Raw genomic sequence first — 23,637 nt, 5'->3', positions numbered from 1 at the left:
TAGAGAGTTATCTAACCTTGTTATAAATATAATCTTTTTAACACCTTTATCCCAAGAGTTTGACTTAGTATTATCGGTAACAATTCTCCCTATTTAGCCTTAATAACAGATTTTATATAGGGTCATTGCTATATTATGTGTATATTGTTTGAATAATTTATATAAATAAAAAAAAAAAAATGTATTGCCCAACTGACAGTGGCGTAACGAAGGGCCCCGCTGACCCCGCAGTGCGGAGGGGGGGGGGGGGGGGGGGGGGGGGGTGGGCGCCATCTTAGGGGGGCGCCAAATTGTCGTTTGAATGTGGGACAATTTCGAAAACTTAACTAAAGTACTAGCAAAACTTTGCGTTTTGCTCTAGATACACACTTTTTTAAGGATTTTACCGGCGTATCCTCTAAAATCACCTAATTTGTTCAATTTTAGGGAGGGGCCCCAACAGAGGGGCGCTTTTTTAGCGGGGCGCCAACAGGCAACGTTACGCCACTGCCAACTGAAGCAATCCTCAGGGACATATAATGAATGCATGAAATTAACAATGACATACATAATACTAAATACTTGTTCCTAATTAACATTAGTTCAGCACTTTGCAATATACAAAGCGCACAAATTTGTGTCTATAGAGTAGACTGCACTGTGTTTGTAGATCGTATTTCTGAAAGGATAGCTGACCACAATAAAGAAGCTAAGAGCCAGGTCAAAAATCACATCAGAACACGATTCAGGTTTGATCCGCTACGAAGCACACTCATAGCAGTCAGGGGAATCAGAGGAAGACAAAAAGCCCAGCACCTTGGACTGGATGACGTATCCTTCAATCTCATTCCTCAGAAGACGAGCTTTGAGGTCTCTTAAGTTTGTTAATGTAAATTTTATAGATAATTTATTGTAGCTTTTATATTGTGTAAAATTTTATGGACGAAATGATCCCAGGGGGGACTCCCAACCCACCGCCTCGGCGGGTAGTTGATACACCCTTCACAAGCAAGAGCCACTTTGGTCTACTTGCTGTGAGGTGTCTCAGCTACACGGGTTTTTCTTTTTTTTTGTCTATAGATTATATTTCAGTCTATTCCATAATGTAGAAATGTTGAATTGAAATTAGTTTTACATTTTTACATATTGTTAATTTCAAAACTTTGTGCAGCTAATGTCGATTGGACGAGGTAGAGGCAAAGCTAGGTCAAAGTCAAGTATTAATGTGATAAGTGAAAATCTTGGAATAGGACGAGGGGACATAGTCAGTTTGACTGCACAAATTCAGCCCCAAGAAACTTTCCCACCTCTTCTCAGAAAACCTCAACCACTGCGAGAGTCCACTCAGCACAATTATCTTATTGCTTTAAAGCAAGAGTTCAGAAACTATATGAGAGATTCTCCTTATCATATCCAGCCTGAAACAGAACGTTCCAAAATTGAGCGTTATTCTGATAGATTTAAACAGTACAATACACATAAAGAACTGGAATGGGTCCCGAACTGGAATATGTTTCCAGTAGAACTTAGGATGAGAACATCAAAGTTAGCTAATAAGCCTGACATCAAACCAAGGATGATCGGTCATCGGCAAGATCATTCTGATGCAACATTGTTAAAGCGTTTAGACAAACTTCAGAAATCAGAAAATTTAAATATTGAAGATGACGGCGAAAGTGATGATGAATTTGCATTAGAAGAAGATGATGATGTCGAAGAAGACCTCGATTATGTTCAGAATTATTATGATGACGATTACAATGCATTTGATGATGATGCTGATGAGGGTCCTACTATGTGAATACTTCTATGTCCATCAGAATTTCTGTTTTGTTTAAAAATTTGTTCACTGCATTATCCCCAGCAGTCGAATCAGGTGAATTTGAATTATGTTTTTTCAAGTTCTGTTACAAAATCCGACAAATTGTGTCTTTATTATTTATTATTGCTTAATATGTGAATAATGCTTCACATGGGAAGTGTAGTTTTGTTACCCCTATCTGTTACCCCTAGTTACCCCTATCTGTTACCCCTAGTTACCCCTATCTGTTACCCTTATAATAGGGGCCCTATTGACTACAAAACCGCATTAGATACCGATATTTTCCTTTCCTATCATTTTCAATGTTACAGTGGCTTTAAATACACTGTATAAATACATTCTAAAACGTTTTAATCAATAATTCAAAACCTACTTTTTATTACCATTAACAAAAAATTGTTCTTAATCAAGCTTTATCAGAATATCTTTTAAGTGCAAACAACAATAATGTGATAATGTAGGGTCGAAATTATGAAATTTTTGGATTTAAAATTCAAATTCTTTAATTATAATATTTTGGATTTACTATCATTGAGATTTATCAAAATACTAACTTATAATACATAGTAATAACTTTAAAACTAATCTATATTATCCTTCTTTCATAGGTATACTAAAAATGGACAGACTGGTGCTACTCAGTCTGACTCTTTTAAGTGTAGGAGCTAACTTATCAGGAGGAGGTTTTGGTAATCAGTACGCGTGGGTTAGTTGGAGTGAAGCTAGAACCCTTGCAAGCCAACAAAACAAACCTGTCATGGTGATACTACACAAAACCTGGTGTGGAGCCTGCAAAAGGTTGAAACCTTTGGTTGCTGGTAGTAAAGCCATGTTGGAGCTGAGTGATAAGTTTGTTATGGTTAATGCTGAGGATGATGAAGCACCAGGGGATGATCCTAGTTTTAATATCGATGGTGGCTACATTCCTCGCATCATATTCCTCGACACTAGTGGGACTATTCGACCTGAGTTTTCTAACAAGAGACGAGGTGAAAAGTATCAGTATTTTTATCCCTCATCAGATGAAATTCTAATTACAATGGATAATGTGCTTGCAGGTTTGGAGGTCAAACAGGAACTATAGTTTTGATACAATTTGAAGAGTTTGTCGTGGTATTGATTGTCACGTTTTTAACGTGGGTACACTATTGCATGGTTTTAAAGGGAGTTTTTCTGTAATTATACGACCAATTTCACAATAAAGATATACTAGAGAGATAAGGAGGTATAGGTTTAAGTTACATTTATTAAAATCATTCTTTAGTTAAATTTTTATTGAATCTTCTATTAATTTCATCGTTATATTTTCAATATATTTTGTATAATAATATTTAGAGCATGTTTTCAAACATTCTGTCTGCTCATTGTTGGTGTCAGTCCCGCATGAATTGCACTTACCAGTTACTTATGGTAACCATGGTAACTTATCATGAAAGTTGGAAACTGCTGTCAGTTTCACTTGCTACCTCGTTAACTACGACTGAATGATAATTTCTTCCTCAAATTCAGTATTCTTTAAGTTTCTTCGTTCTCTTCGACCATTTCTTTTCGGAAAATTGTGACCTCTAGCTTAGGTATCTAGCATTAAAAGTTAAAACGAAAAAACAGTGATCATTCAAATATGTTTTATTTGTGACAAATAATAATTAAACTAATTCAGGATGGATCCTACACAAGTTGAAAAAGCCGTGGAATCACTGATGAAGCACTGCCGTGCTAAAGAGTCTTCATCTTTAACAGAAACAGATGCCCACGTGTATGTCCAAGTTGTCTTCAAACGAGTACCAAACAAGACGAAACACCCCGTCAAACTAACCCTGAAGAACTCTATCTACAACAAAGAAGCGTCAGTTTGTTTGATTACTAAGGACCCACAGAGGTATTATAAGGATCTTATGAAGACTAATAATATTAGTGTTGCAAAGGTTATAGGAGTCGGTAAGCTGAAGAAGAAGTACAAGGAGTTGGAAGCAAAGCGAATACTGTGCGACAGTCATGATGTTTTTCTGGTAGACGACAGAGTGTTACCTATTATCCCGCGGTGGTTTGGTAGTTATTTCTACCGCAAGGGCAAGGCTCCAGTAAAAGTCAACCTCAAGAAGAAAAACTTAAAACAAGAGGTGGAATCCTGTACCAGATCGTACATGGTGGCGAATCTTGGAAAAGGAAATAACCTCAGTATTCCTTGTGGTCGAGTGTCTTTCGACAATGAGCTCCTTTCAGAAAACCTCCACTCTGCTCTTAACGAGTTGTGTGCAAATGTACGTCCAGGGTGGAAGAATGTGAAAGCAGTTTATTTGAAGACTGAGAGTTCAGTTGCTTTACCAGTATATTCAGCTTTGGATAGCCGAGCTTTTAAAATAACCGAATAGGTTTAGTGACAATAGCAACAATGGGACACGATATCATTTTCACAGTTTTCTTTCTGTTGACGGTATTTCGATCACACTAGTTCTTTTAATGTTAACGAACAGTGCATTGTTCTTTTTTAACGACGGGAATTTCGACGATATCTGGAAGTTTCAAAATTTTAATTTATTCACGGTATATTTTAATGTCCTGTTATACTAGTTATATGTCTACAACAAATATAATTAACTAATTTACTTATCATTTAGACTGTTTATTAGTGTTTTAAGGAAAGGTATCAAATTAGAAATTACTTACTTACGTAAAATCGAAACTGTTGGGAAAATTATACCAATTAGTGAATATTAGTAATAATGTAGTAATAGTTGTAGTTCTAACTACAATATCATTTTTAACCAGTCATTTTATTTTGTAAAAGTAAGCTGTTTTGTGTTTAACTTTCTACTGATATTATCATAGCTGATATATTATGCTATATAGATATATTACAGATTGTAGCGAATGATGGATTGATGCCCAGTAGATTAAAAACATTGAGAAGCTATAATGGTAAGATTTATAATTTACATTATTTTATTTTTTGCATATTCGTAATTTTAATTTTCTTTTGATATGAACACAAGTCCATAATCATATTTTCATTAGAACTATCTCAATATCTCAACTAGGCCTGAATATTTTCAGTTATTAATATCATTATAAGATTTGGGAGCATTTTACCACAAGAGATGACATGTTGTTTAGTTCTATTTAGTATTATTTATTACTATTTATTATTAAGCACTGTTTCAGGAGAGTGAAGGTCCAGAGAGCAGTACTTCTAACACACCTGTAGAACAAGACTCTGCTGTAGTAGATGATGTAGATGCAGTAGATGAGGGATTTACTGACACAGTTACTGAGACACAACAAGACAGTGTCGTCATGGTCACTGAGAGGGAATGTGTTGTAATCTCCGACGATGATGGAGAAGCCACTGAAACAGAAAGTACAGGTAAATAGTAGTAGTAGTAAAGTTTCAAATATTTAAAAATTGCAGCTGTTTAAGAATCAGAGTTATCTTGGGTTACACTAGTAATATACAATAATATCACTGCCTTGTAGTAGGACAATAAATAATTGCAATAATCAAACTAGCTTTATTGATTATTTAACCTAATCATGATATTGAATTAGGAAGAGCAAGTATGTAAAAGGTAAAGCAAATGTAAAATAATGCAAATTACAAGATATAATGTTTGCACTAATTTGGTCAATATGTTTCCGTTAAAAGCAAGCCCAAAATACACCATGACACATGTTATCCCGTGACTAGGTACTGTATTATCAACATGTGTCTATATATTAGTGTGTTATATCTGTATATATTAGCACTGTGTATTACTAAAAATAGCTAGTTTAGTTGTTGCACTGTGTAACTATGTGTTCGGTGTTTGCAGTTGTTCCGAATCATTGGTAGATTGTCAAGTTGTCATGGTAACACTAGGACTGTATTTTTTAGTCCACTTTAAAAGCTTACTTTTGTTTGTTAGATAAACTTGAAAGAGCCGTTTTAGTAGTAGTAGTCACTAGTCACAGGCAACGCATAAGTGCGGCAGGTGCGGATAATCACACTATTTGCCGTTTCCCGGCTAAGCAGCTTTTAAACCGGACCGTAACCGGATAATAAAGCCGGAACCGAATTCAGCCGAATTTTCCGCCTCCCCCTCCTGATTAACCAAAAGAGGTGAAACAAATTTGCTGCCCAGACTCGCCGTACTATTCGCCAAATTATCCGCACTTTAAGCAGTCATGGTAACACTAAACACGGTAACACTGTAGTCATCTTAACAATGTAGTCATGTTAACACTAAACACGGTAACACTCTAGTCATGTTAACAATGTAGTCATGTTAACAATGTAGTCATGGTAACACTAAACACGGTAACACTGTAGTCATGGTAACACTGTAGTCATGGTAACACTGTAGTCATGGTAACACTAAACACGGTAACACTGTAGTCATGGTAACACTAAACACGGTAACACTGTAGTCATGGTAACACTGTAGTCATGGTAACACTGTAGTCATGGTAACACTATAGTCATGGTAACACTGTAGTCATGGTAACATGGTAGTCATGGTAACATGGTAGTCATGGTAACACTGTAGTCATGGTAACACTGTAGTCATGGTAACATGGTAGTCATGGTAACACTGCACTGTAGTCATGGTAACACTAAACACGGTAACACTGTAGGCATGGTAACACTATGCAGTCCGTAATTTCGAAGGTTATGTTTCTCACGCTTGGGTACATCATGACAGAAACACTTCAACTAATTTCAGGTAATTATACTAAATATACTAATTTCAGGTAAACATGATGGTAAATATACATATAGATAAGACAATTAACTTTAACCAATAATCAATATATTGATAACGTTATCACATTAGCCGGATCACTGTGTAATGTTTATGAAATGCATAACAGAGATTAAGTTGCAGAAACTCTTAATGTTTAAAGAAATACCTGCAATTTCTATCAACATAGATATATACAGAAACCATTGTATCTAAATTTCTCTCCGACTAACGGACTTTCATTAAATTTCCATAGTTTCAACTTTCAACCGTACCTCAATTCTCAATTAGATAATATGGATAATCAAGTGAAAATTATTATTTCAGCTCGATATCAAACTTCAAAACGAGCTAGGAGATCGGAGGGCGTTGTCATGATAAGAGAAGATAACGTTGTCATGGTAACCGACGAGGATCAACCCGGTCCTAGTAACAGGTCAGATACAATGGGGGCAGGGGCAGGGGCAGGGGCAGGGGCAGGGGCAGGGGCAGGGGCAGGGGCAGGGGCAGGGGCAGGGGCAGGGGCAGGGGCAGGGGCAGGGGCAGGGGCAGGGGCAGGGGCAGGGGCAGGGGCAGGGGCAGGGGCAGGGGCAGGGGCAGGGGCAGGGGTAGATTAACTTAAGGGTAAATACGAATTTTGGCGAAGTGAGATAACAAATCTAGCATACTAAAATATGAAAGACAGTAGTAACATCATTTACTATTATATAACACAACTTTCTGTACTCTTTACAGAGTTGATAACGTTGTCATGGTAACGCGTCCAACAAACCCCATACCTGTCCCTGATGATGATGAACCGATTATTACTAACGTTATTGTAAGTACAGTAAAGCCTTCCACCATCTCCATCTGACAAACTGGAAACACACGAGCCTTAGTGCTGTTCACAGTAACTTTTATCTACGTAAATTTACACAATAAAGATAATGATCATAAAGATAATGTTCATTATATAGTGTATAATGGTACGTTATATATGAACATATACATATTATACATAATGTATATAATGTAGTGAATATTATTTACAGGACAGAGAAGACAGAGGACAGTCAGTGACCTGGTGAGTACTACTAGTAGTTTTTCTGTCTGTGTGTCTGTGTGTGTGTCTGTGTGTCTGTATGTGTGTTTGTCTGTGTGTCTGTCTGTGTGACTGTCTGTGTCTGTCTGTATGTCTGTCTGTCTGTGTGTCTGTGTTTATGGTTTCTTGTTTTTAGTCTCCACCAGGAAACTACTCACACTACTAGTATAGTGTAATACAGTTATTACATAATATTATCTGTATTTGTTTGCGTGTTGTGAGTATTTTAAATGGTTTTCAATAATCTGAGAAGCTATTTAAATTAGTGGTTGAGACATAATGAGTGATTATTAATGATAGTTTTACCAAAGCTGTAATTTTCACAGAGTTTAGTTCACATCACCCTGTAACTGCTCTGAATTAGTTAACAGTGCGATTAATGCGCTGGTGCAATGCCAGACAATGGTAGTAATCGTTCCATTGTTATGTTGGCTTTCCATTTTGTTGGCCTTAATTTTTGCGGCCATAGATATTACAGTATTATTATATTACAGTATTATTATATTACATGTAGTGGGGTGACTGTTCCTTACTGCCCCCTCGTTAAGGAAATTTTCCAAATTTCTATTTCCATTTAGCTTATCTAGAATCAATTTAGAGCCTGAGATATTGAAAATAATAAAATATCAAAATATATAATTGTGTGTCTGTGTGTCTTGCAATTTGTGCGTGCGTGCGTGCGTGCGTGCGTGCGTGCGTGCGTGCGTGCGTGCGTGCGTGCGTGTGATAACCTGTTTTCTAACCCTGGACCCTCACAGAATGATACCAAGTCTGATTTCCCGTTTTTTAAGGCAGTTTGTGCAGCGCTCGAGTCCCACTGAAGGAGTTGGAGTGAGACGGAATGCACACTCAGTGTCGCGGTATAGAGCTCGCAGACCCACTGCGCGCCGCCCTATACGCTCCAGACAGTATGGGCAATTCATGGTACAGTTCACTTATATAATATAATATTCTTCTTTGTTTGTAATATGTTCTCCATGACAGCGTCTTTTTTGCAAAAACATTGCACAACACAGTTGATTATTTACAATTGACCTGTTAACAACCTTGAGTTGGTCCGGCGAACAATTACGTCTGAATTCTGAGAAGTACTTGCAGTGGCGTAACGTTGCCTGTTGGCGCCCCCCCCCCCCCCCCCCCCCCCCCGCCGAAAAGGCGCCCCCCTGTTGGCGCCCCCTCCCCTTTTGGTGCCCCTCCCTAAATTTGAACAAATTAGGTGATTTTAGAGGATACGCCGGTAAAATCTCTAAAAAAGTGTGTATCTAGAGCAAAACGCGCAGTTTTGCTAGTACTTTAGTTAAGTTTTCGAAATTGTCCCACATTCAAACGACGATTTGGCGCCCCCTAAGACGGCGCCCCCCTGCACAGCGGGGTCAGCGGGGCCCTTCATTACGCCACTGAGTACTTGTACATTGAAATCTTTTTTTAAACGAGGGAAACTTCTCTTTGTGATACGATTTTTAAAAATGAAGAAATGATCGAATTGATTAATTGTAGATAAGTAATTATCTTACCTGCATCAGCCCCAAAAGGAAAATGTAACTCTGAACATTGGCAATGAATTATTGTACAATGGCATAGAATGTCCCCCTGTAATTCGGTCTCTTATGGCTTTTTGATGGAACGCGCGTTCGCCAATCGTATAAAGTCTGGACTAAGCCGCGCGCACACAATTTTAGCGACGCGCGCTCGAAACTTCAAAGAGAGTGTGACAATCGTCATCGAATTAGCGCATTTTGTGTACACATGTGTACACTTTTACATGTCGCACAACCAATGAGGGACAGCTTACTAGCCGTTAAAACACCGACTGACACTTGAGCCAAATATTGAAGTACGGTCAGATCAGTACAGTGAGCTGATCTGTGAAACTGGAACATTATCCCGACTAGTAGTCTTCCTCTTTAATAAGAATACACAAGATCTGTGCATTTGTTGAGAAGAGTTAAGTAAATTTTGGTAATTGCTACACCACAGTTATGTGTAAAATGGCTTACAGAGAGGGGGGGGGGGGGGGTTAAAATGTTAGCTCTCACAATCAGATGAGTAACATAGTTAAATCAAATTTTGACAATATTGTTTCAGAATGTAATGCGCGACCTGACCAGTGAAGGAGTTATTGTTAGCCCCCTGACCAGAGTCACAAACCATTCGAACCCCAGGCGCCTGCGATCATACAGTCGACATTTGGTAAGGAGGGGAGATATTTCTATTGAGCAAAACCAAACTGATAACATCATTTTAAAAGTCAAATCGGTGCACAATTAATAGCAGTGACCCAATTTGGGTTTCAGTAGCACTGCCTCAACATTTTTTAAAGAGATGATCAATGTTCATGTTGGAAATACATGAGTTAAATTATTATTTTTCAGGATGTTACTTTTCAAGCTTCTCAAGATCCAATCAACGCAAGGTACAGACATAGTGTGTATGTAGTGCAGATAAACTAAATATTATATTCTGTCATCCGTAATATAAGTAGCAAATCTTTAATAACTTTAAGCTTATTATATTATTCATTAATTTTATTCGCAGGAACATTTCAAGTGCGGGCGACTCTATTGGTGCTCCTCCTATCAACATACCGACTGTAAGTAAATACAGTTCTAGTAGTGTTAGTTTGCACGAACACACAGTTAAAGTAGTGTTAGTTTGCACGAACACACATAGTAGTGTTAGTTTGCACGAACACACACAGTAGTGTTAGTTTGCACGAACACACAGTTCTAGTAGTGTTAGTTTGCACGAACACACAGTTAAAGTAGTGTTAGTTTGCACGAACACACAGTTAAAGTAGTGTTAGTTTGCACGAACACACAGTTAAAGTAGTGTTAGTTTGCACGAACACACAGTTGTAGTAATGTTAGTTTGCACGAACACACAGTTCTAGTAGTGTTAGTATGCACGAACACACAGTTAAAGTTGTGTTAGTTTGCACGAACACACAGTTCTAGTAGTGTTAGTTTGCACGAACACACAGTTCTAGTAGTGTTAGTTTGCACGAACACACAGTTCTAGTAGTGTTAGTTTGCACGAACACACAGTTCTAGTAGTGTTAGTTTGCACGAACACACAGTTAAAGTAGTGTTAGTTTGCACGAACGCGTTCAGGCATTATCTCACGCAGCACTCACCATATTATTTGGGTAGAGACGGGGGGTTGTTGCCCACGAGGAGTTACTGCACATGACTAGTTTACGGGACCGGATAACAACGCTCCGACGAGATCTCCAAAACTTAAACGGACTTCTCACGGACTCTTTTGAGGTTTATAATCAGTATTTACAAGTGTGTTATCATGGTACAGTCCCAATATGTGGAGTAGTCTTCCAGAAAACTCCACCTTGAAATAGACTATTACAACTAATAGACTATTACAACTAATAGACTATTACAACTAATAGACTATTACAACTAATAGACTATTACAACTAATAGACTATTACAACTAATAGACTATTACAACTAATAGACTATTACAACTAATAGACTATTACAACTAATAGACTATTACAACTAATAGACTATTACAACTAATAGACTATTACAACTAATAGACTATTACAACTAATAGACTATTACAACTAATAGACTATTACAACTAATAGACTATTACAACTAATAGACTATTACAACTAATAGACTATTACAACTAATAGACTATTACAACTAATAGACTATTACAACTAATAGACTATTACAACTAATAGACTATTACAACTAATAGACTATTACAACTAATAGACTATTACAACTAATAGACTATTACAACTAATAGACTATTACAACTAATAGACTATTACAACTAATAGACTATTACAACTAATAGACTATTACAACTAATAGACTATTACAACTAATAGACTATTACAACTAATAGACTATTACAACTAATAGACTATTACAACTAATAGACTATTACAACTAATAGACTATTACAACTAATAGACTATTACAACTAATAGACTATTACAACTAATTGACTATTACAACTAATAGACTATTACAACTAATAGACTATTACAACTAATAGACTATTACAACTAATAGACTATTACAACTAATAGACTATTACAACTAATAGACTATTACAACTAATAGACTATTACAACTAATAGACTATTACAACTAATAGACTATTACAACTAATAGACTATTACAACTAATAGACTATTACAACTAATAGACTATTACAACTAATAGACTATTACAACTAATAGACTATTACAACTAATAGACTATTAAAACTAATAGACTATTACAACTAATAGACTATTACAACTAATAGACTATTACAACTAATAGACTATTACAACTAATAGACTATTACAACTAATAGACTATTACAACTAATAGACTATTACAACTAATAGACTATTACAACTAATAGACTATTACAACTAATAGACTATTACAACTAATAGACTATTACAACTAATAGACTATTACAACTAATAGACTATTAAAACTAATAGACTATTACAACTAATAGACTATTACAACTAATAGACTATTACAACTAATAGACTATTACAGGGGGGGGGGGGCCAATGACTACTTTTGGGGACTTGGGGAATTACGTCAACGATTTTACCCCGAGTCCCCATGATTTTTAGTCCCCATTAGTCCCCAAAAGTCTCCATTAGTCCCCATTTAGATTTCAAAAAATCTGGCTTCTCCAGACCAGATCGTAAACTTCTCAAGACTGAAGTCTAGAATATTTATAAATGGTCACTGGACATTCCTGACTTCTTGGGAGCTACTTGAGGGCTGTTAGAGTACCTCAGGTAAATTAAGGGAGGGGGCGGGGGCGACTACCAATGACAACATTAAGGAGACATATTGCATCTATATACGCTTATTTTATCAGATTGATCTAGTAACACGAGTTGTAGCGCAAGGAAAATAAACGCATTATAAATTTTTCTTATTACTTTTGTATTTATTTGTCTGAAATGATATGCTCAGTAATTTGAAATTGGCGTTGGTTTCTTTTGTTTTTGACGATCATTTATGGAAATATTCACAAAAGAGTGCTTGCCTTAAAGGGGGGGGGGGGGGGGGGGGGGGGGGGGGGGTGACATGTCTCCAATGTCTCCCGCACCTTATCTTTTTGAAAAAGACAAAGACATTGGAAACATTGGAGACACAGCTTAATTGGAGACATTGGAGACATTGGAGACACAGCTTTTGGAGACTCCTCCTCCTCCTCCTCCTCCCACTCAGTCCTCCTCAGTCGTTCTCCTCCTCCTGAGTCTTCCTCCTGGGACCTTGGTCCTCCTCCTGGTTCCTCCTCCGGACCTCCTGGGTCCTCCTCCGGACCTCCTGGGTCCTCCTCCTCCTGGGTCCTCCTACTCCTCTTCATCATCCTCCTCTTCCTCCTCAATCATCAGTCCTCCTCCTCAGTCCTCCTCCTCATCCTTCTCGTCAGTCTTCCTCCTCCTCATCAGTCCTCCCCAAGTCCCCCTCCTCCTCAGTCCTCCCCCAGTCCACATCCTCCCCCAGTCCCCATCCTCCTCCTATTCAGTCCTCATCCTCCTCCTCCTCAGTTCTCCTCAGTCCTCCTCCTTGTAAGTCCTCCTCCTGAGTCCTCCTCCTCTTCCTGAGTCCTCCTCCTCCTAGGTCCTCCTCCTTCTCCTCCTCCTCCTCAGTCCTTCTCCTCCTCCTCCTCCTCCTCCCTCTCAGTCATCCTCCTCAGTCATCCTCCTCAGCCATCCTCCTCAGCCGTGCTCCTCAGCCATCCTCCTCAGCCATCCTCCTCAGCCATCCTCCTCAGCCATCCTCATCAGTCCTCCTCATCAGTACTCCTCCTCCTAGGTCCTCCTCCTTCTCCTCCTCAGTCCTTCTCCTCCTCCTCCTCAGTCCTCCTCCTCCCTCTCAGTCATCCTCCTCAGCCATCCTCCTCAGTCCTCCTCCTCCTCCTCAGTCCTCATCCTCATCCTCCTCTTCAGTCCTCCTCCTCCTGGGTCCTCTTCATCCTCCTCCTCTTCCTCAGTCCTCCCCAGTCCCCCTCCTCCTCCTCCTATTCAGTCCTCCTCCTCCTCCTCCTCAGTTCTCCTCAGTCCTCCTCCTTCTCATTCCTCCTAAGTCCTCCTCCTGAGTCCTCCTCCTCTTCCTCCTGAGTCCTCCTCCTGGTTCATCCTCCTCTTAGTTCCTCCACCTTCTCCTTCTCCTCCTCAGTCTTTCTCCTTCTCCTCCTCCTCCTCAGTCATCCTCTTCAGCACTCCTGAGTCCTCCTCCCTCTCAGTCCTCCTCAGTCCTCTTCCTGAGATCTCCTCCTCCTCCTGAGTCCTCCTTCTGGGTCCTCCTTCTCCTAGGTCCTCCTCTTTCTCCTCCTCAGTCCCACTCCTCCTCCTCAGTCCTCTTCCTCCTCCTCCATCTCAGTCATCTTCCTCAGCCATCCTCCTCAGCCATCCTCCTCAGTCCTCCTCAGTCCTCATCCCTCCTCCTCCTGGGTCTTCCTCCTCTTCATCCTCCTCAGTCCTCAGTCCTCCTCCTCATCCTTCTCGTCAGTCCTCCTCCTCCTCAGTCCTCCCCAGTCCCCCTCCTCCTCCTATTCAGTCCTCCTCCTCCTCCTCATCAGTTCTCCTGAGTCCTCCTCCTTCTCATTCCTCCTAAGTCCTCCTCCTGAGTCCAGAGTCCTCCTCCTGGTTCATCCTCCTCTTAGTTCCTCCACCTTCTCCTTCTCCTCCTCAGTCCTTCTCAGTCCTCCTCAGTCCTCTTCCTGAGATCTCCTCCTCCTCCTCCTGAGTCCTCCTTCTGGGTCCACCTCCTCCTAGGTCCTCCTCTTTCTCCTCCTCAGTCCTACTCCTCCTCAGTCCTCTTCCTCCTCCTCCCTCTCAGTCATCCTCCTCAGTCATCCTCCTCAGCCATCCTCCTCAGCCATCCTCCTCAGTCCTCATCCCTCCTCCTCCTGGGTCTTCCTCCTCTTCATCCTCCTCAGTCCTCAGTCCTCCTCCTCATCCTTCTCGTCAGTCTTCTTCATCCTCAGTCCTCCCCCAGTCCCCCTCTTCCTCCTATTCAGTCCTCCTCCACCTCAGTTCTCCTCAGTCCTCTTCCTTTTCAGTCCTCCTGAGTCCTCTTCCTCTTCCTCCTGAGTCCTCCTCCTGGGTCCTCATCCTCCTAGGTCCTCCTCCTTCTCCTTCTCCTCAGTCCTTCTTCTCCTCCTCCTCCCTCTCAGTCATCCTCCTCAGTCATCCTCCTCAGCCATCCTCCTCAGTACTCCTCAGTCCTCCTCCTTCTCTGTTCTCCTCAGTCCTCTTCCTGAGTCCTCCTCCTGAGTCCTCCTCCTCCTCCTCCTGGGTCCTCCTCCTCCTGGGTCCTTATCCTCCTAGATCCTCCTCCTCAGTCATCCTTCTCAGCCATCCTCCTCAGCCATCCTCCACAACCATCCTCAGTCCTCCTCCTTCTCAGTCCTCCTGAGTCCTCTTCCTGAGTCATCATCCTCCTCCTTCTCCTCCTGAGTCCTTCTCCTGGGTCATCCTCCTCCTAGATCCTCCTCTTTCTCCAATCATACATCTACGTCTCCAGTGTCTCCAATGTCTCCAATGTCTCCAAAAGCTTTGTCTCCAATGTCCCAAATGTCCCCCCCCCCCCCTTAAAATAAAGATCACCAAGTCTGTTCACAGAACGGCTGTTATAAATACTCATTCACCCATCATCTAACATTATTAGGAGGGTAAGTCGAAGGGTTAATTCATGATTTTTCATTCGATTATAAGATTCAGATAGTTCAGCGAGTCGGCTACTTCTACCTTCACGAGAGCTAAACTTCAATTTACCTCAATCTGAACTGACTTGTACAGTGGTAGAACACATTACAACCGGGCTTATCATTTTACTTTTAAGTCAGGTTTATCCTACTCTTATCTTGGACAAAACATCTCGATCGTATCGTTATTAAACTAACTTGGAAACCATAAATAACTGTCAAAAATTCTGGGGACTTATGGGGACAAATGGTGAATTACGTCAACGAGTTGACCTCCAGTCCCCATGATTTTTAGTCCCCATTAGTCCCCAAAAGTCTCCATTGGTAGTCATTGGCCCCCCCCCCCCCTATTACAACTAATAGACTATTACAACTAATAGACTATTACAACTAATAGACTATTACAACTAATAGACTATTAAAACTAATAGACTATTACAACTAATAGACTATTAAAACTAATAGACTATTAAAACTAATAGACTATTACAACTAATAGACTATTACAACTAATAGACTATTACAACTAATAGACTATTACAACTAATAGACTATTACAACTAATAGACTATTACAACTAATAGACTATTACAACTAATAGACTATTACAACTAATAGACTATTACAACTAATAGACTATTACAACTAATAGACTATTACAACTAATAGACTATTACAACTAATAGACTATTACAACTAATAGACTATTACAACTAATAGACTATTACAACTAATAGACTATTACAACTAATAGACTATTACAACTAATAGACTATTACAACTAATAGACTATTACAACTAATAGACTATTACAACTAATAGACTATTACAACTAATAGACTATTACAACTAATAGACTATTACAACTAATAGACTATTATTAGTATCATCTCCCGTCCCCCCGTCTCTTCAATACACTACATTTATAAAGTGAAATATAAAACTATTTCAGTTATTACACAGAATAGCACCCACTCCTAACCCGCCTCTGGTGGATAAGAACGTGTTAGACCGCGCTCCTACTAAAGTTGCTAGTGAAGCAGATATGAGCCGGGAAAAGAAATGCTCCATTTGTCTTGGTTAGTAGAAAAAGAACATTCTTACATTGTTAACATTCCAACATTGTATCATCTAATTACCATGGTTACAATGTGTTTTGTAACAAGTTACCATGGTTACATTGTGTTTTATAACAAGTTACCATAGTTACATTGTGTTTTGGTTACATTGTGGTTTGTAACAAGTTACTATAGTTACATAGCGTTTTGTAACAAGTTACCATGGTTACATTGTGTTCTGTAACAAGTTACCATGGTTACATTGTGTTTTGTAACAAGTTACCATGATTACATTGTGTTTTGTAACAAGTTACCATGGTTACATTGTGTTTTGTAACCAGTTACCATAGTTACATTGTGTATTGTAACAAATCACCCTGCTAACATTGCGTTTAGTAACAAGTTGCCATAGTTAAATTGCGTTTTGTAACAAGTTGCCATAGTTACATTGTGTTTTGTAAGAAGTTACCATGGTTACATTGTGTTTTGTAACAAGTTGCCATAGTTAAATTGCGTTTTGTAACAAGTTGCCATAGTTACATTGTGTTTTGTAACAAGTTACCATGGTTACATTGTGTTTTGTAACAAGTTACCATAGTTACATTGTGTTTTGTAACAAGTTACCATGGTTACATTGGGTTTTGTAACAAGTTGCCATAGTTACATTGTGTTTTGTAACAAGTTACCATGGTTACATTGGGTTTTGTAACAAGTTGCCATAGTTACATTGTGTTTTGTAACAAGTTACCATGGTTACATTGGGTTTTGTAACAAGTTGCCATAGTTACATTGTGTTTTGTAACAAGTTACCATGGTTACATTGTGTTTTGTAACAAGTTGCCATAGTTACATTGTGTTTTGTAACATGTTCCCATATTACAGGTCACTACAGTATAGGAGAGACACTACGTGTGCTGCCCTGTGAACATGAGTTTCATGAGTACTGTATAGATCGCTGGCTCACCACCTGTTCCAGAAAGTGCCCGTTTTGCAGAACTGACATTCAGGAGGCTCTCACCTGAAAATCAGTTGTGTTTTTTAAATTCCTCGTTAATATTCTTCAGATTGCTCTAACTTGAAATCATGTTTCAAAGAGTTGTTAGATTAATGGTATAGACTGTCCTGGTTGATTGAGGTTTCATTTGAAGAAAGGTGTTACAATGTGTAACAGTGTGTTACTGCGGCACTGTTACAGTTTAACTCGATAAAGTTGGTTCTGTGTTAAATAAGCGCTTTGTTCAGTGGAGAAACTTAACATTCTGTTCCCACAACAGAAGTGAATAAAATTAGCTGGCGGTTATCTAGATTGGTACGATTTACATTTTGGACACGAGCCTTGAAACACCCTGTTGATTTGTAGGATTTAACATTCATTCCGAATAACAGGTTTAATAGCTTGTCTGTTTCAATTTTAATTAGGTCCTAGCATCCTTCTGTGACATAACACCGTGATATCAGTACTAGGGTGTGCACTTCCTGCCCCGGTATCTACAATCTACAATTTACCATATTCCTATGATAGGTTTAAATGTTAAAGTTCTTTTTATGTGTGTTAAGTGTCCGTCAACATATTACAAGGTTGAGGTTTTATCTTGAGTGCAGCATGCAGCAAATAAAATATGGTGTTCTTAGAATGAAATGTTCCACAATTGAAAATTTCTTCCACAATTAAATAAAATTGATTTGAATTTGCTAAATTGTAAGTTAATTTCAATTTTCGATACGATACGGTTGGTATTTAATATAAATAATTTGTGAAGTTTTGAACTAAATGCATTTATCTTGTCCCAACACAAATAGATAAATAAAATTGGGATTTGATGGATGATACTCGTCTATATTTCTTCGAAGTAGCGCACGCCGCTTTCTTCTCGCGAAATATTATGACCCGAGGTAAAGTGCTTCAAAGTAGCACGCGCCGGGTCAAGTTGGAATATGTGGAAGGGGTGTTTTTAACCGTACACGGTTCAATGCTATTTTCATTTCCACACAACGGCTATACGAGCGTGCTAAAATTAAATGAATATTGGGGGGGGGGGGGGGGCCAACCATATTAAAGTATATTAAAGTATATCCCCGGGTCAAAATCGGAAAAAATCCTACATTTTAATATACTTTAATATACCTACAATTAGAAGATTTATATTCTTCGTTAAGATTTACATGATGAACTATATTTTTCACTCAGATTCGCAAGATAAGCCTGTTTTAGGACTAGTACACGAATTTCCATCCAGATTGGTCAAAAATTGGGTGAGCTATGAGCTTAAAAAAATATGCCCATATTTGGGCATACGCTTTTGCCCAAATTCGCTTTTGCCCAAATTCGATAAAATTTCAATATTTTTTAATAAGACTACGTAGCTCTATGTGAAAGATATAACTCATGAGTGTTTGTTGAATATAGTGGATACTAAGTAAAAAGACCTCCATGAACAAAATTGGGAAAATTGCACATAATATCTCGGTTCGGAATACTAGCCAAAATGACTTCATTAAAATTGAAATAACTCCATCAGTTTTCAATATTTTTTCAAGAACTTTTTGGAATCGATTAAGAATTGCATTTCAAGCTTATTTTGGGCAACAATTTTTGATGTAGGCCTCCAAGGAGATAGGGATATATTAAAGTATATTAAAGTATATTAAAGTATATCCCCGGGTCAAAATCGGGAAAAATCCTACATTTTAATATACTTTAATATGGTTGCCCCCCCCCCAATATTCAACCTTAATTGAAAATGTAAATTTTGTCCATTTTTAACGGACTAGCCCGGCGCACGCTACTAATTTGTAGCACTTGCATCGTGCTAATAAGATTAAAATTTCGAGAAGTAAGACTAAGCGGCGCACGCTACTTCGAAAAAATTTAGACGAGTAACATCGGTTATAAATTCTTTGCCGCTCGCTCGCCTCGGCGATCCCAGTGGTGCATCTCGCCCATTAACGAACAGCATTATTTTTATTTTTATGATCAACATTATAGCCTGGGATACCTTGTCATACGTTGTATGACCCGCCGCGCACGAGTGCGCGGCTCCCCCTGTATCGTCGAAACTCTACACTATAGTGAAGCGACCGTGGGGTTCACCACGTGATACAAGGGATACCCAGGTAAGGCAAGCCCACAACTTGACCATTGTTAATGATCTAGCCAGGCGCGCGCTACTTCGTAGCACGTGCCATCGCGGGCATTTCGAGAACGGCGCGCGCTACTCCGAAGAAATTTTTAACGGGTGATGTACTCGTAAAATATTTCTCATACGTTGTATGACCCGCCGCGCACGAAGTGCGCGGCTCCCCCTGTAGCGTCGAAGACGCTACAGTGAAGCGACCGTGGGGGTCACTACGTGATACAATAGAATATTTGTTCCATATATTGGACCGTCGACGAGTCCAACTCGGCGCGCGTCCGCGTCCTGGTAAGTTGTACCGTTGTAAACCTACAAAAAAATTTAGACTAGTAACATCCGTTAAGCCCACAACATCAAACATGAGGCATAAATTCGCGTCACATAATTATAAAAGCTAGCTAAGAAAAAAAGGCGCCGCGCAAACTATCATTATTGTTCACATGACCAATGACGTTATGAGTTGTTTTGCTTCGCAAGGGAAAGATTTTGAAAGTTTGACATCGTCAATTTCGAAAATGGAAATATATGATTTCTTTCATTTTTTTTGACTTCCTATAAATAATAATGAATGACTCAATAATACCATTTTCAGTTAACTGACTAATTGGTCATTGTAATTGGGCAAAAAGCTCATCAAATCTGGCAAATTACTCTTCAGAAATTTTCATATTTACAAATGGGCATAATTTGGAATGTATTTGTAGGTTTACAACCTACCAGGCCAGGACGCGCGCCGAGTTGGACTCGTCGACGGTCCAATATATGGAACAGATATTTTACGAGTATCACCCGTTAAATTATTCAGAACTAGTGTCTACAATACATCAAATGACACGTTTACTTTCATAATCCACAAGATTTTTAAAATTTGGACAAGTGGTTTATAATGGAAGCGATGTTTGAGTGATATGAGTCTGGCAGAATTGCTTTACAATTTTTTTTATAGGATCACAAAATCATATGAATTTTCGATATATTTCTTCAGTCTGTTACAAAATGAAACAAAAAAGTTTACCTTTACTTTACGGCCGAAGATTCACAATAATGTGTTCAAGAGTAAATATTTGTTTTTTAATTTGTACTGTTCTCAATTACTAAAAGTCAAAGAAAGTCAACAATTTCAAGAAAACAACAATTTTATTTAGTATCAATTAAAGCAGACAAAAATATAATCGTCTTTGAATGTGGGACAATTTTGAAAAACTTAACTTAAGTACTAGCAAAACTGTGCGTTTTGCTCTAGAAACACAGTTTATTAGAGATTTTACCGGCATATCCCCTATAATCACTTAACGGGTGATACTCGTAAAATATCTGAGTCCAACTCGGCGCGCGTCCTGGTAGGTTGTAAACCTACAAATAATCACCTAATTTGTTCAATTTTAGGGAGGGGGGGGGGGGGGGGGGGGGCAACAGGCAACGTTAGGCCACTGGTTAAACCTCAACATAATAAGACAGCAAAGCTGGCATACAAATATCAGTAGATCAGTATAGTCATAACATTTCATAAGAGTTTGGTGTATTAACAGAGAGGTACATAATATATTGCTTCTTCAACATAACAATCATGTTAGAAGTTAGTGTTCTGTTTCTGTTCGTTAATCTAAAAACCTGTTAGGCGCTTAATTTCTGTCCAGTGAAATTCTATGCATATAATACTGTGTATTATCACATATCATAATCATCACGCTCATTGTTCTTTTTTTAAGGCCATAAAATATTCTTTACCAATGATCAGTTATAGAAACTTTAAAAACATGAAAATTTCAATAGAAATTGTCCAACTACTCAACTTACTGCTAAGGGTGTTATCAAACAATCTACTCTGTTGATAATGCGCATCACAGCCATGTTCTGATTTATAGTGGGCGGTTCCTTCTTGTTAAAACTCTGCTGCAACTCAAAGTTTTTAGCCAGCACAGAAAGCGTTAACTTCATCATCATCATAGCCATATGTTTACCCAGACAGCCTCTACTTCCTACGAAGAATGGCATGTAGGAGAAGGGCTCTGGGTTGAATCCTGGCTGCCATCTTTCTGGGTTAAACTTTTTAGGTTCTGGCCAATAATCCGGGTTCATCTGCATTACGTACTCCGAGAAGTGAACTCTAACATTTCTTGTGTTCACTACGTATGGTCCGAACCTCTTGTTTGTGGCGGTCCTGAAAACATTAGATAGGTCTGCTAAGCACGCAAAATATTTAGTTATTTTATGTAACACTCAATTGATTCCCTCTTAATATGGACATTTTTTTGTTGATATTTTTCATTTTTCATGGAACAGTTGATTTTGTCTCACCATATTACAGATAATCAAGTTTATGAAGTAAGGTTGCCAGCCTCTGTTATAGCATTTTATTGCAATTGCAGTGAAGAGTGATCATTTTATAATATATATTGAGAAAAATTGGTTGCAGAAAGTATAAATTCCACATAATTCAACCACACCAAGTATAGGTTAGACTGGAACAAAAATTAAATTCTGTAACAAGTGACTCGCTATTTACTAATTAGATTTGTAAAACTAAATATTTCACTAACTTGTAAGTTCTGGTGCCCCTCAACAGTGCCGGCCCCATCCTGAGAGACTCTAGAATGCACTTCTCTGTGTATTTCAAATTGTTCAGGTCATTGAAATCCTCTATATCAGTGTTGCGGAGCTCCTCCATCATTTTCCCTTGTACCTCCTGCTCATTTTCTAAGAACATGAAAAGGGCACATATCTGCTTAACCATGTTATCCAGAACAAGACACACGGTCATCACATCGTCCACCACTCCCTCAACTACCTTTGCCTCGGAGTTAGAAGTCTGACCATCGTTACTCTGGTTAGCCTCTATCAGGTGACCTAACATGTCTAGAGAGGGGATTGTGTCGTCAGGGTTGTTCTTCATCTCCTCTATTCTCTCCACTACACTCTGTTTTGTGTCACTTCTCATCTTCTTGATCAGAGCAAACATTTTAGTCTTGTCAGAGGATAATAAATAGGACCATCTCTGGAAGAGCTGTTTGGGGATAGCCTCTAGAAGAAGGAACACGTTTCTAGCAATGGTTTTAGCCGGGAGGAAGTCTGATAGTCCTAGGACCTGGAGATAAGAAGAGAAAGTGATGGATAGCTCTTCATGCAGGTCCAGTACTTCTCCTCTTCCCACTTGCTCCCTCCATCTCCCCAACTCTGGTCCCTCCATGTGGGGCTTTGCTGCTTCAAACATCTCCTTCATATTTGTCTTTGCAAAGAAACGCGACATTACTTTTCTCTTCACCGCCCACTTGAGCCCCCCTCCACTGAGAATACTGTCTGTCCCTATTATCTTCTGTCCGAACAAATGTCTGTTGGGGAGATTGTTGACTTTTGAGAAAGACTTGAGATCAGTGGCGCACTGTTTCAGCATTTCAGGGTCTGCTGTAAAGACAAAGGGTCGGGCTCCGATCCAGAACAGCACTGTTGTCCCGTATGTGTTGACCCATTCAACAAACAGGTCTAGGAATCTATTCTCTTCTTTGGCCTTGGTAATGGACGGCTCGTGTCCAAAGTAGAAGTTATCAATGGGCGGTTGTGGGATTGCACTTAAACTCTTTCTATTTAACATCGTATTGATTATAAGATACGTTTTCCAGATAAGGTAGGTTGTGATGAGGCACACGATAAGAAACATGATGACTCACAATATACAGGATTACAGAGGATTACACAGGATTACACAGGATCAATATGTTTACAATAATAGGGAACAGAAGTGCAGGTGTGTAAATAGTGAGGGGGTTTGTTTGCAGTGAAGTAATGAGCTCACAAAGTTTGTTGGGGGAAATATCGCCCACACAACATGGTCTCCCCCTCAACTCTGTACTGAGCTCACAGCTTAATTATTAATTAGCTGCTGTGGAATTATAATATTAGCCAACCTAAAGGAAAGTTTCTTCTCAAGTAACTACAATCAGGCTAATTAGGGACAATTCTCGTAATAATCAATAATTCTCAGCTCTAAGGCTAATCATCTCATGATTTAAGTATCTTTTGACCAAATGTATATTTTAGATACATACCCAACACTAATACTATCAACCACGCCATCCTCAACAACAGTTTTCAGTTACCACTAGATATAGGTTTTTATTTCAAAACATTTTTATAA

At 39.0% G+C, this 23,637-nt stretch overlaps 4 protein-coding genes across 5 annotated transcripts; 3 read left to right on the top strand and 1 right to left on the bottom strand.

The window, feature by feature from the left end:
* The first annotated feature begins 1,147 nt into the window (after window positions 1-1,147).
* On the top strand, window positions 1,148-2,104 carry LOC134824305 (DNA-directed RNA polymerase III subunit RPC7-like). The gene has a single exon (XM_063836129.1). It carries the CDS (start codon window positions 1,154-1,156, stop codon window positions 1,778-1,780), a length of 627 nt encoding a protein of 208 aa, XP_063692199.1. The 5' UTR covers window positions 1,148-1,153; the 3' UTR covers window positions 1,781-2,104.
* Window positions 2,105-3,450: 1,346 nt separating this feature from the next.
* Window positions 3,451-4,414, top strand: LOC134824140 (ribosomal L1 domain-containing protein 1-like). Its single transcript, XM_063835872.1, has one exon. It carries the CDS (start codon window positions 3,463-3,465, stop codon window positions 4,171-4,173), a length of 711 nt encoding a protein of 236 aa, XP_063691942.1. The 5' UTR covers window positions 3,451-3,462; the 3' UTR covers window positions 4,174-4,414.
* A 229-nt stretch (window positions 4,415-4,643) lies between these two features.
* Window positions 4,644-18,134, top strand: LOC134824636 (uncharacterized). Of its 2 annotated transcripts, XM_063836597.1 has the most exons (12): window positions 4,644-4,720; window positions 4,964-5,165; window positions 6,847-6,955; window positions 7,255-7,339; window positions 7,554-7,585; window positions 8,395-8,527; window positions 9,689-9,793; window positions 9,976-10,016; window positions 10,139-10,193; window positions 10,753-10,869; window positions 16,266-16,392; window positions 17,254-18,134. In XM_063836597.1, the coding sequence occupies exons 1-12, from the start codon at window positions 4,718-4,720 to the stop codon at window positions 17,391-17,393; spliced, it is 1,149 nt and encodes a 382-aa protein (XP_063692667.1). In that variant the 5' UTR covers window positions 4,644-4,717; the 3' UTR covers window positions 17,394-18,134. The 2 variants fall into 2 exon arrangements, with proteins under 2 accessions (XP_063692667.1, XP_063692668.1); XM_063836598.1 differs by lacking the exon at window positions 10,753-10,869 and having other exon boundaries at window positions 4,650-4,720.
* Window positions 18,135-20,518: 2,384 nt separating this feature from the next.
* On the bottom strand, window positions 20,519-23,261 carry LOC134824575 (cholesterol 24-hydroxylase-like). The gene is made up of 2 exons (XM_063836484.1): window positions 22,046-23,261; window positions 20,519-21,666 (listed from the first exon to the last, which is right to left on the bottom strand). Exons 1-2 carry the CDS (start codon window positions 23,158-23,160, stop codon window positions 21,294-21,296), a joined length of 1,488 nt encoding a protein of 495 aa, XP_063692554.1. The 5' UTR covers window positions 23,161-23,261; the 3' UTR covers window positions 20,519-21,293.
* Between the last annotated feature and the right edge of the window lie 376 nt (window positions 23,262-23,637).

The sequence above is a fragment of the Bolinopsis microptera genome, chromosome 12 (assembly GCF_026151205.1).
Source record: "Bolinopsis microptera isolate Bmic1 chromosome 12, MBARI_Bmic_1.0, whole genome shotgun sequence".
Classification (NCBI taxonomy): Eukaryota; Metazoa; Ctenophora; class Tentaculata; order Lobata; family Bolinopsidae; genus Bolinopsis; species Bolinopsis microptera.
The sequence above is the reverse complement of the archived record's forward strand: the minus strand, read 5'-3'. Positions and strand labels throughout refer to the sequence as shown.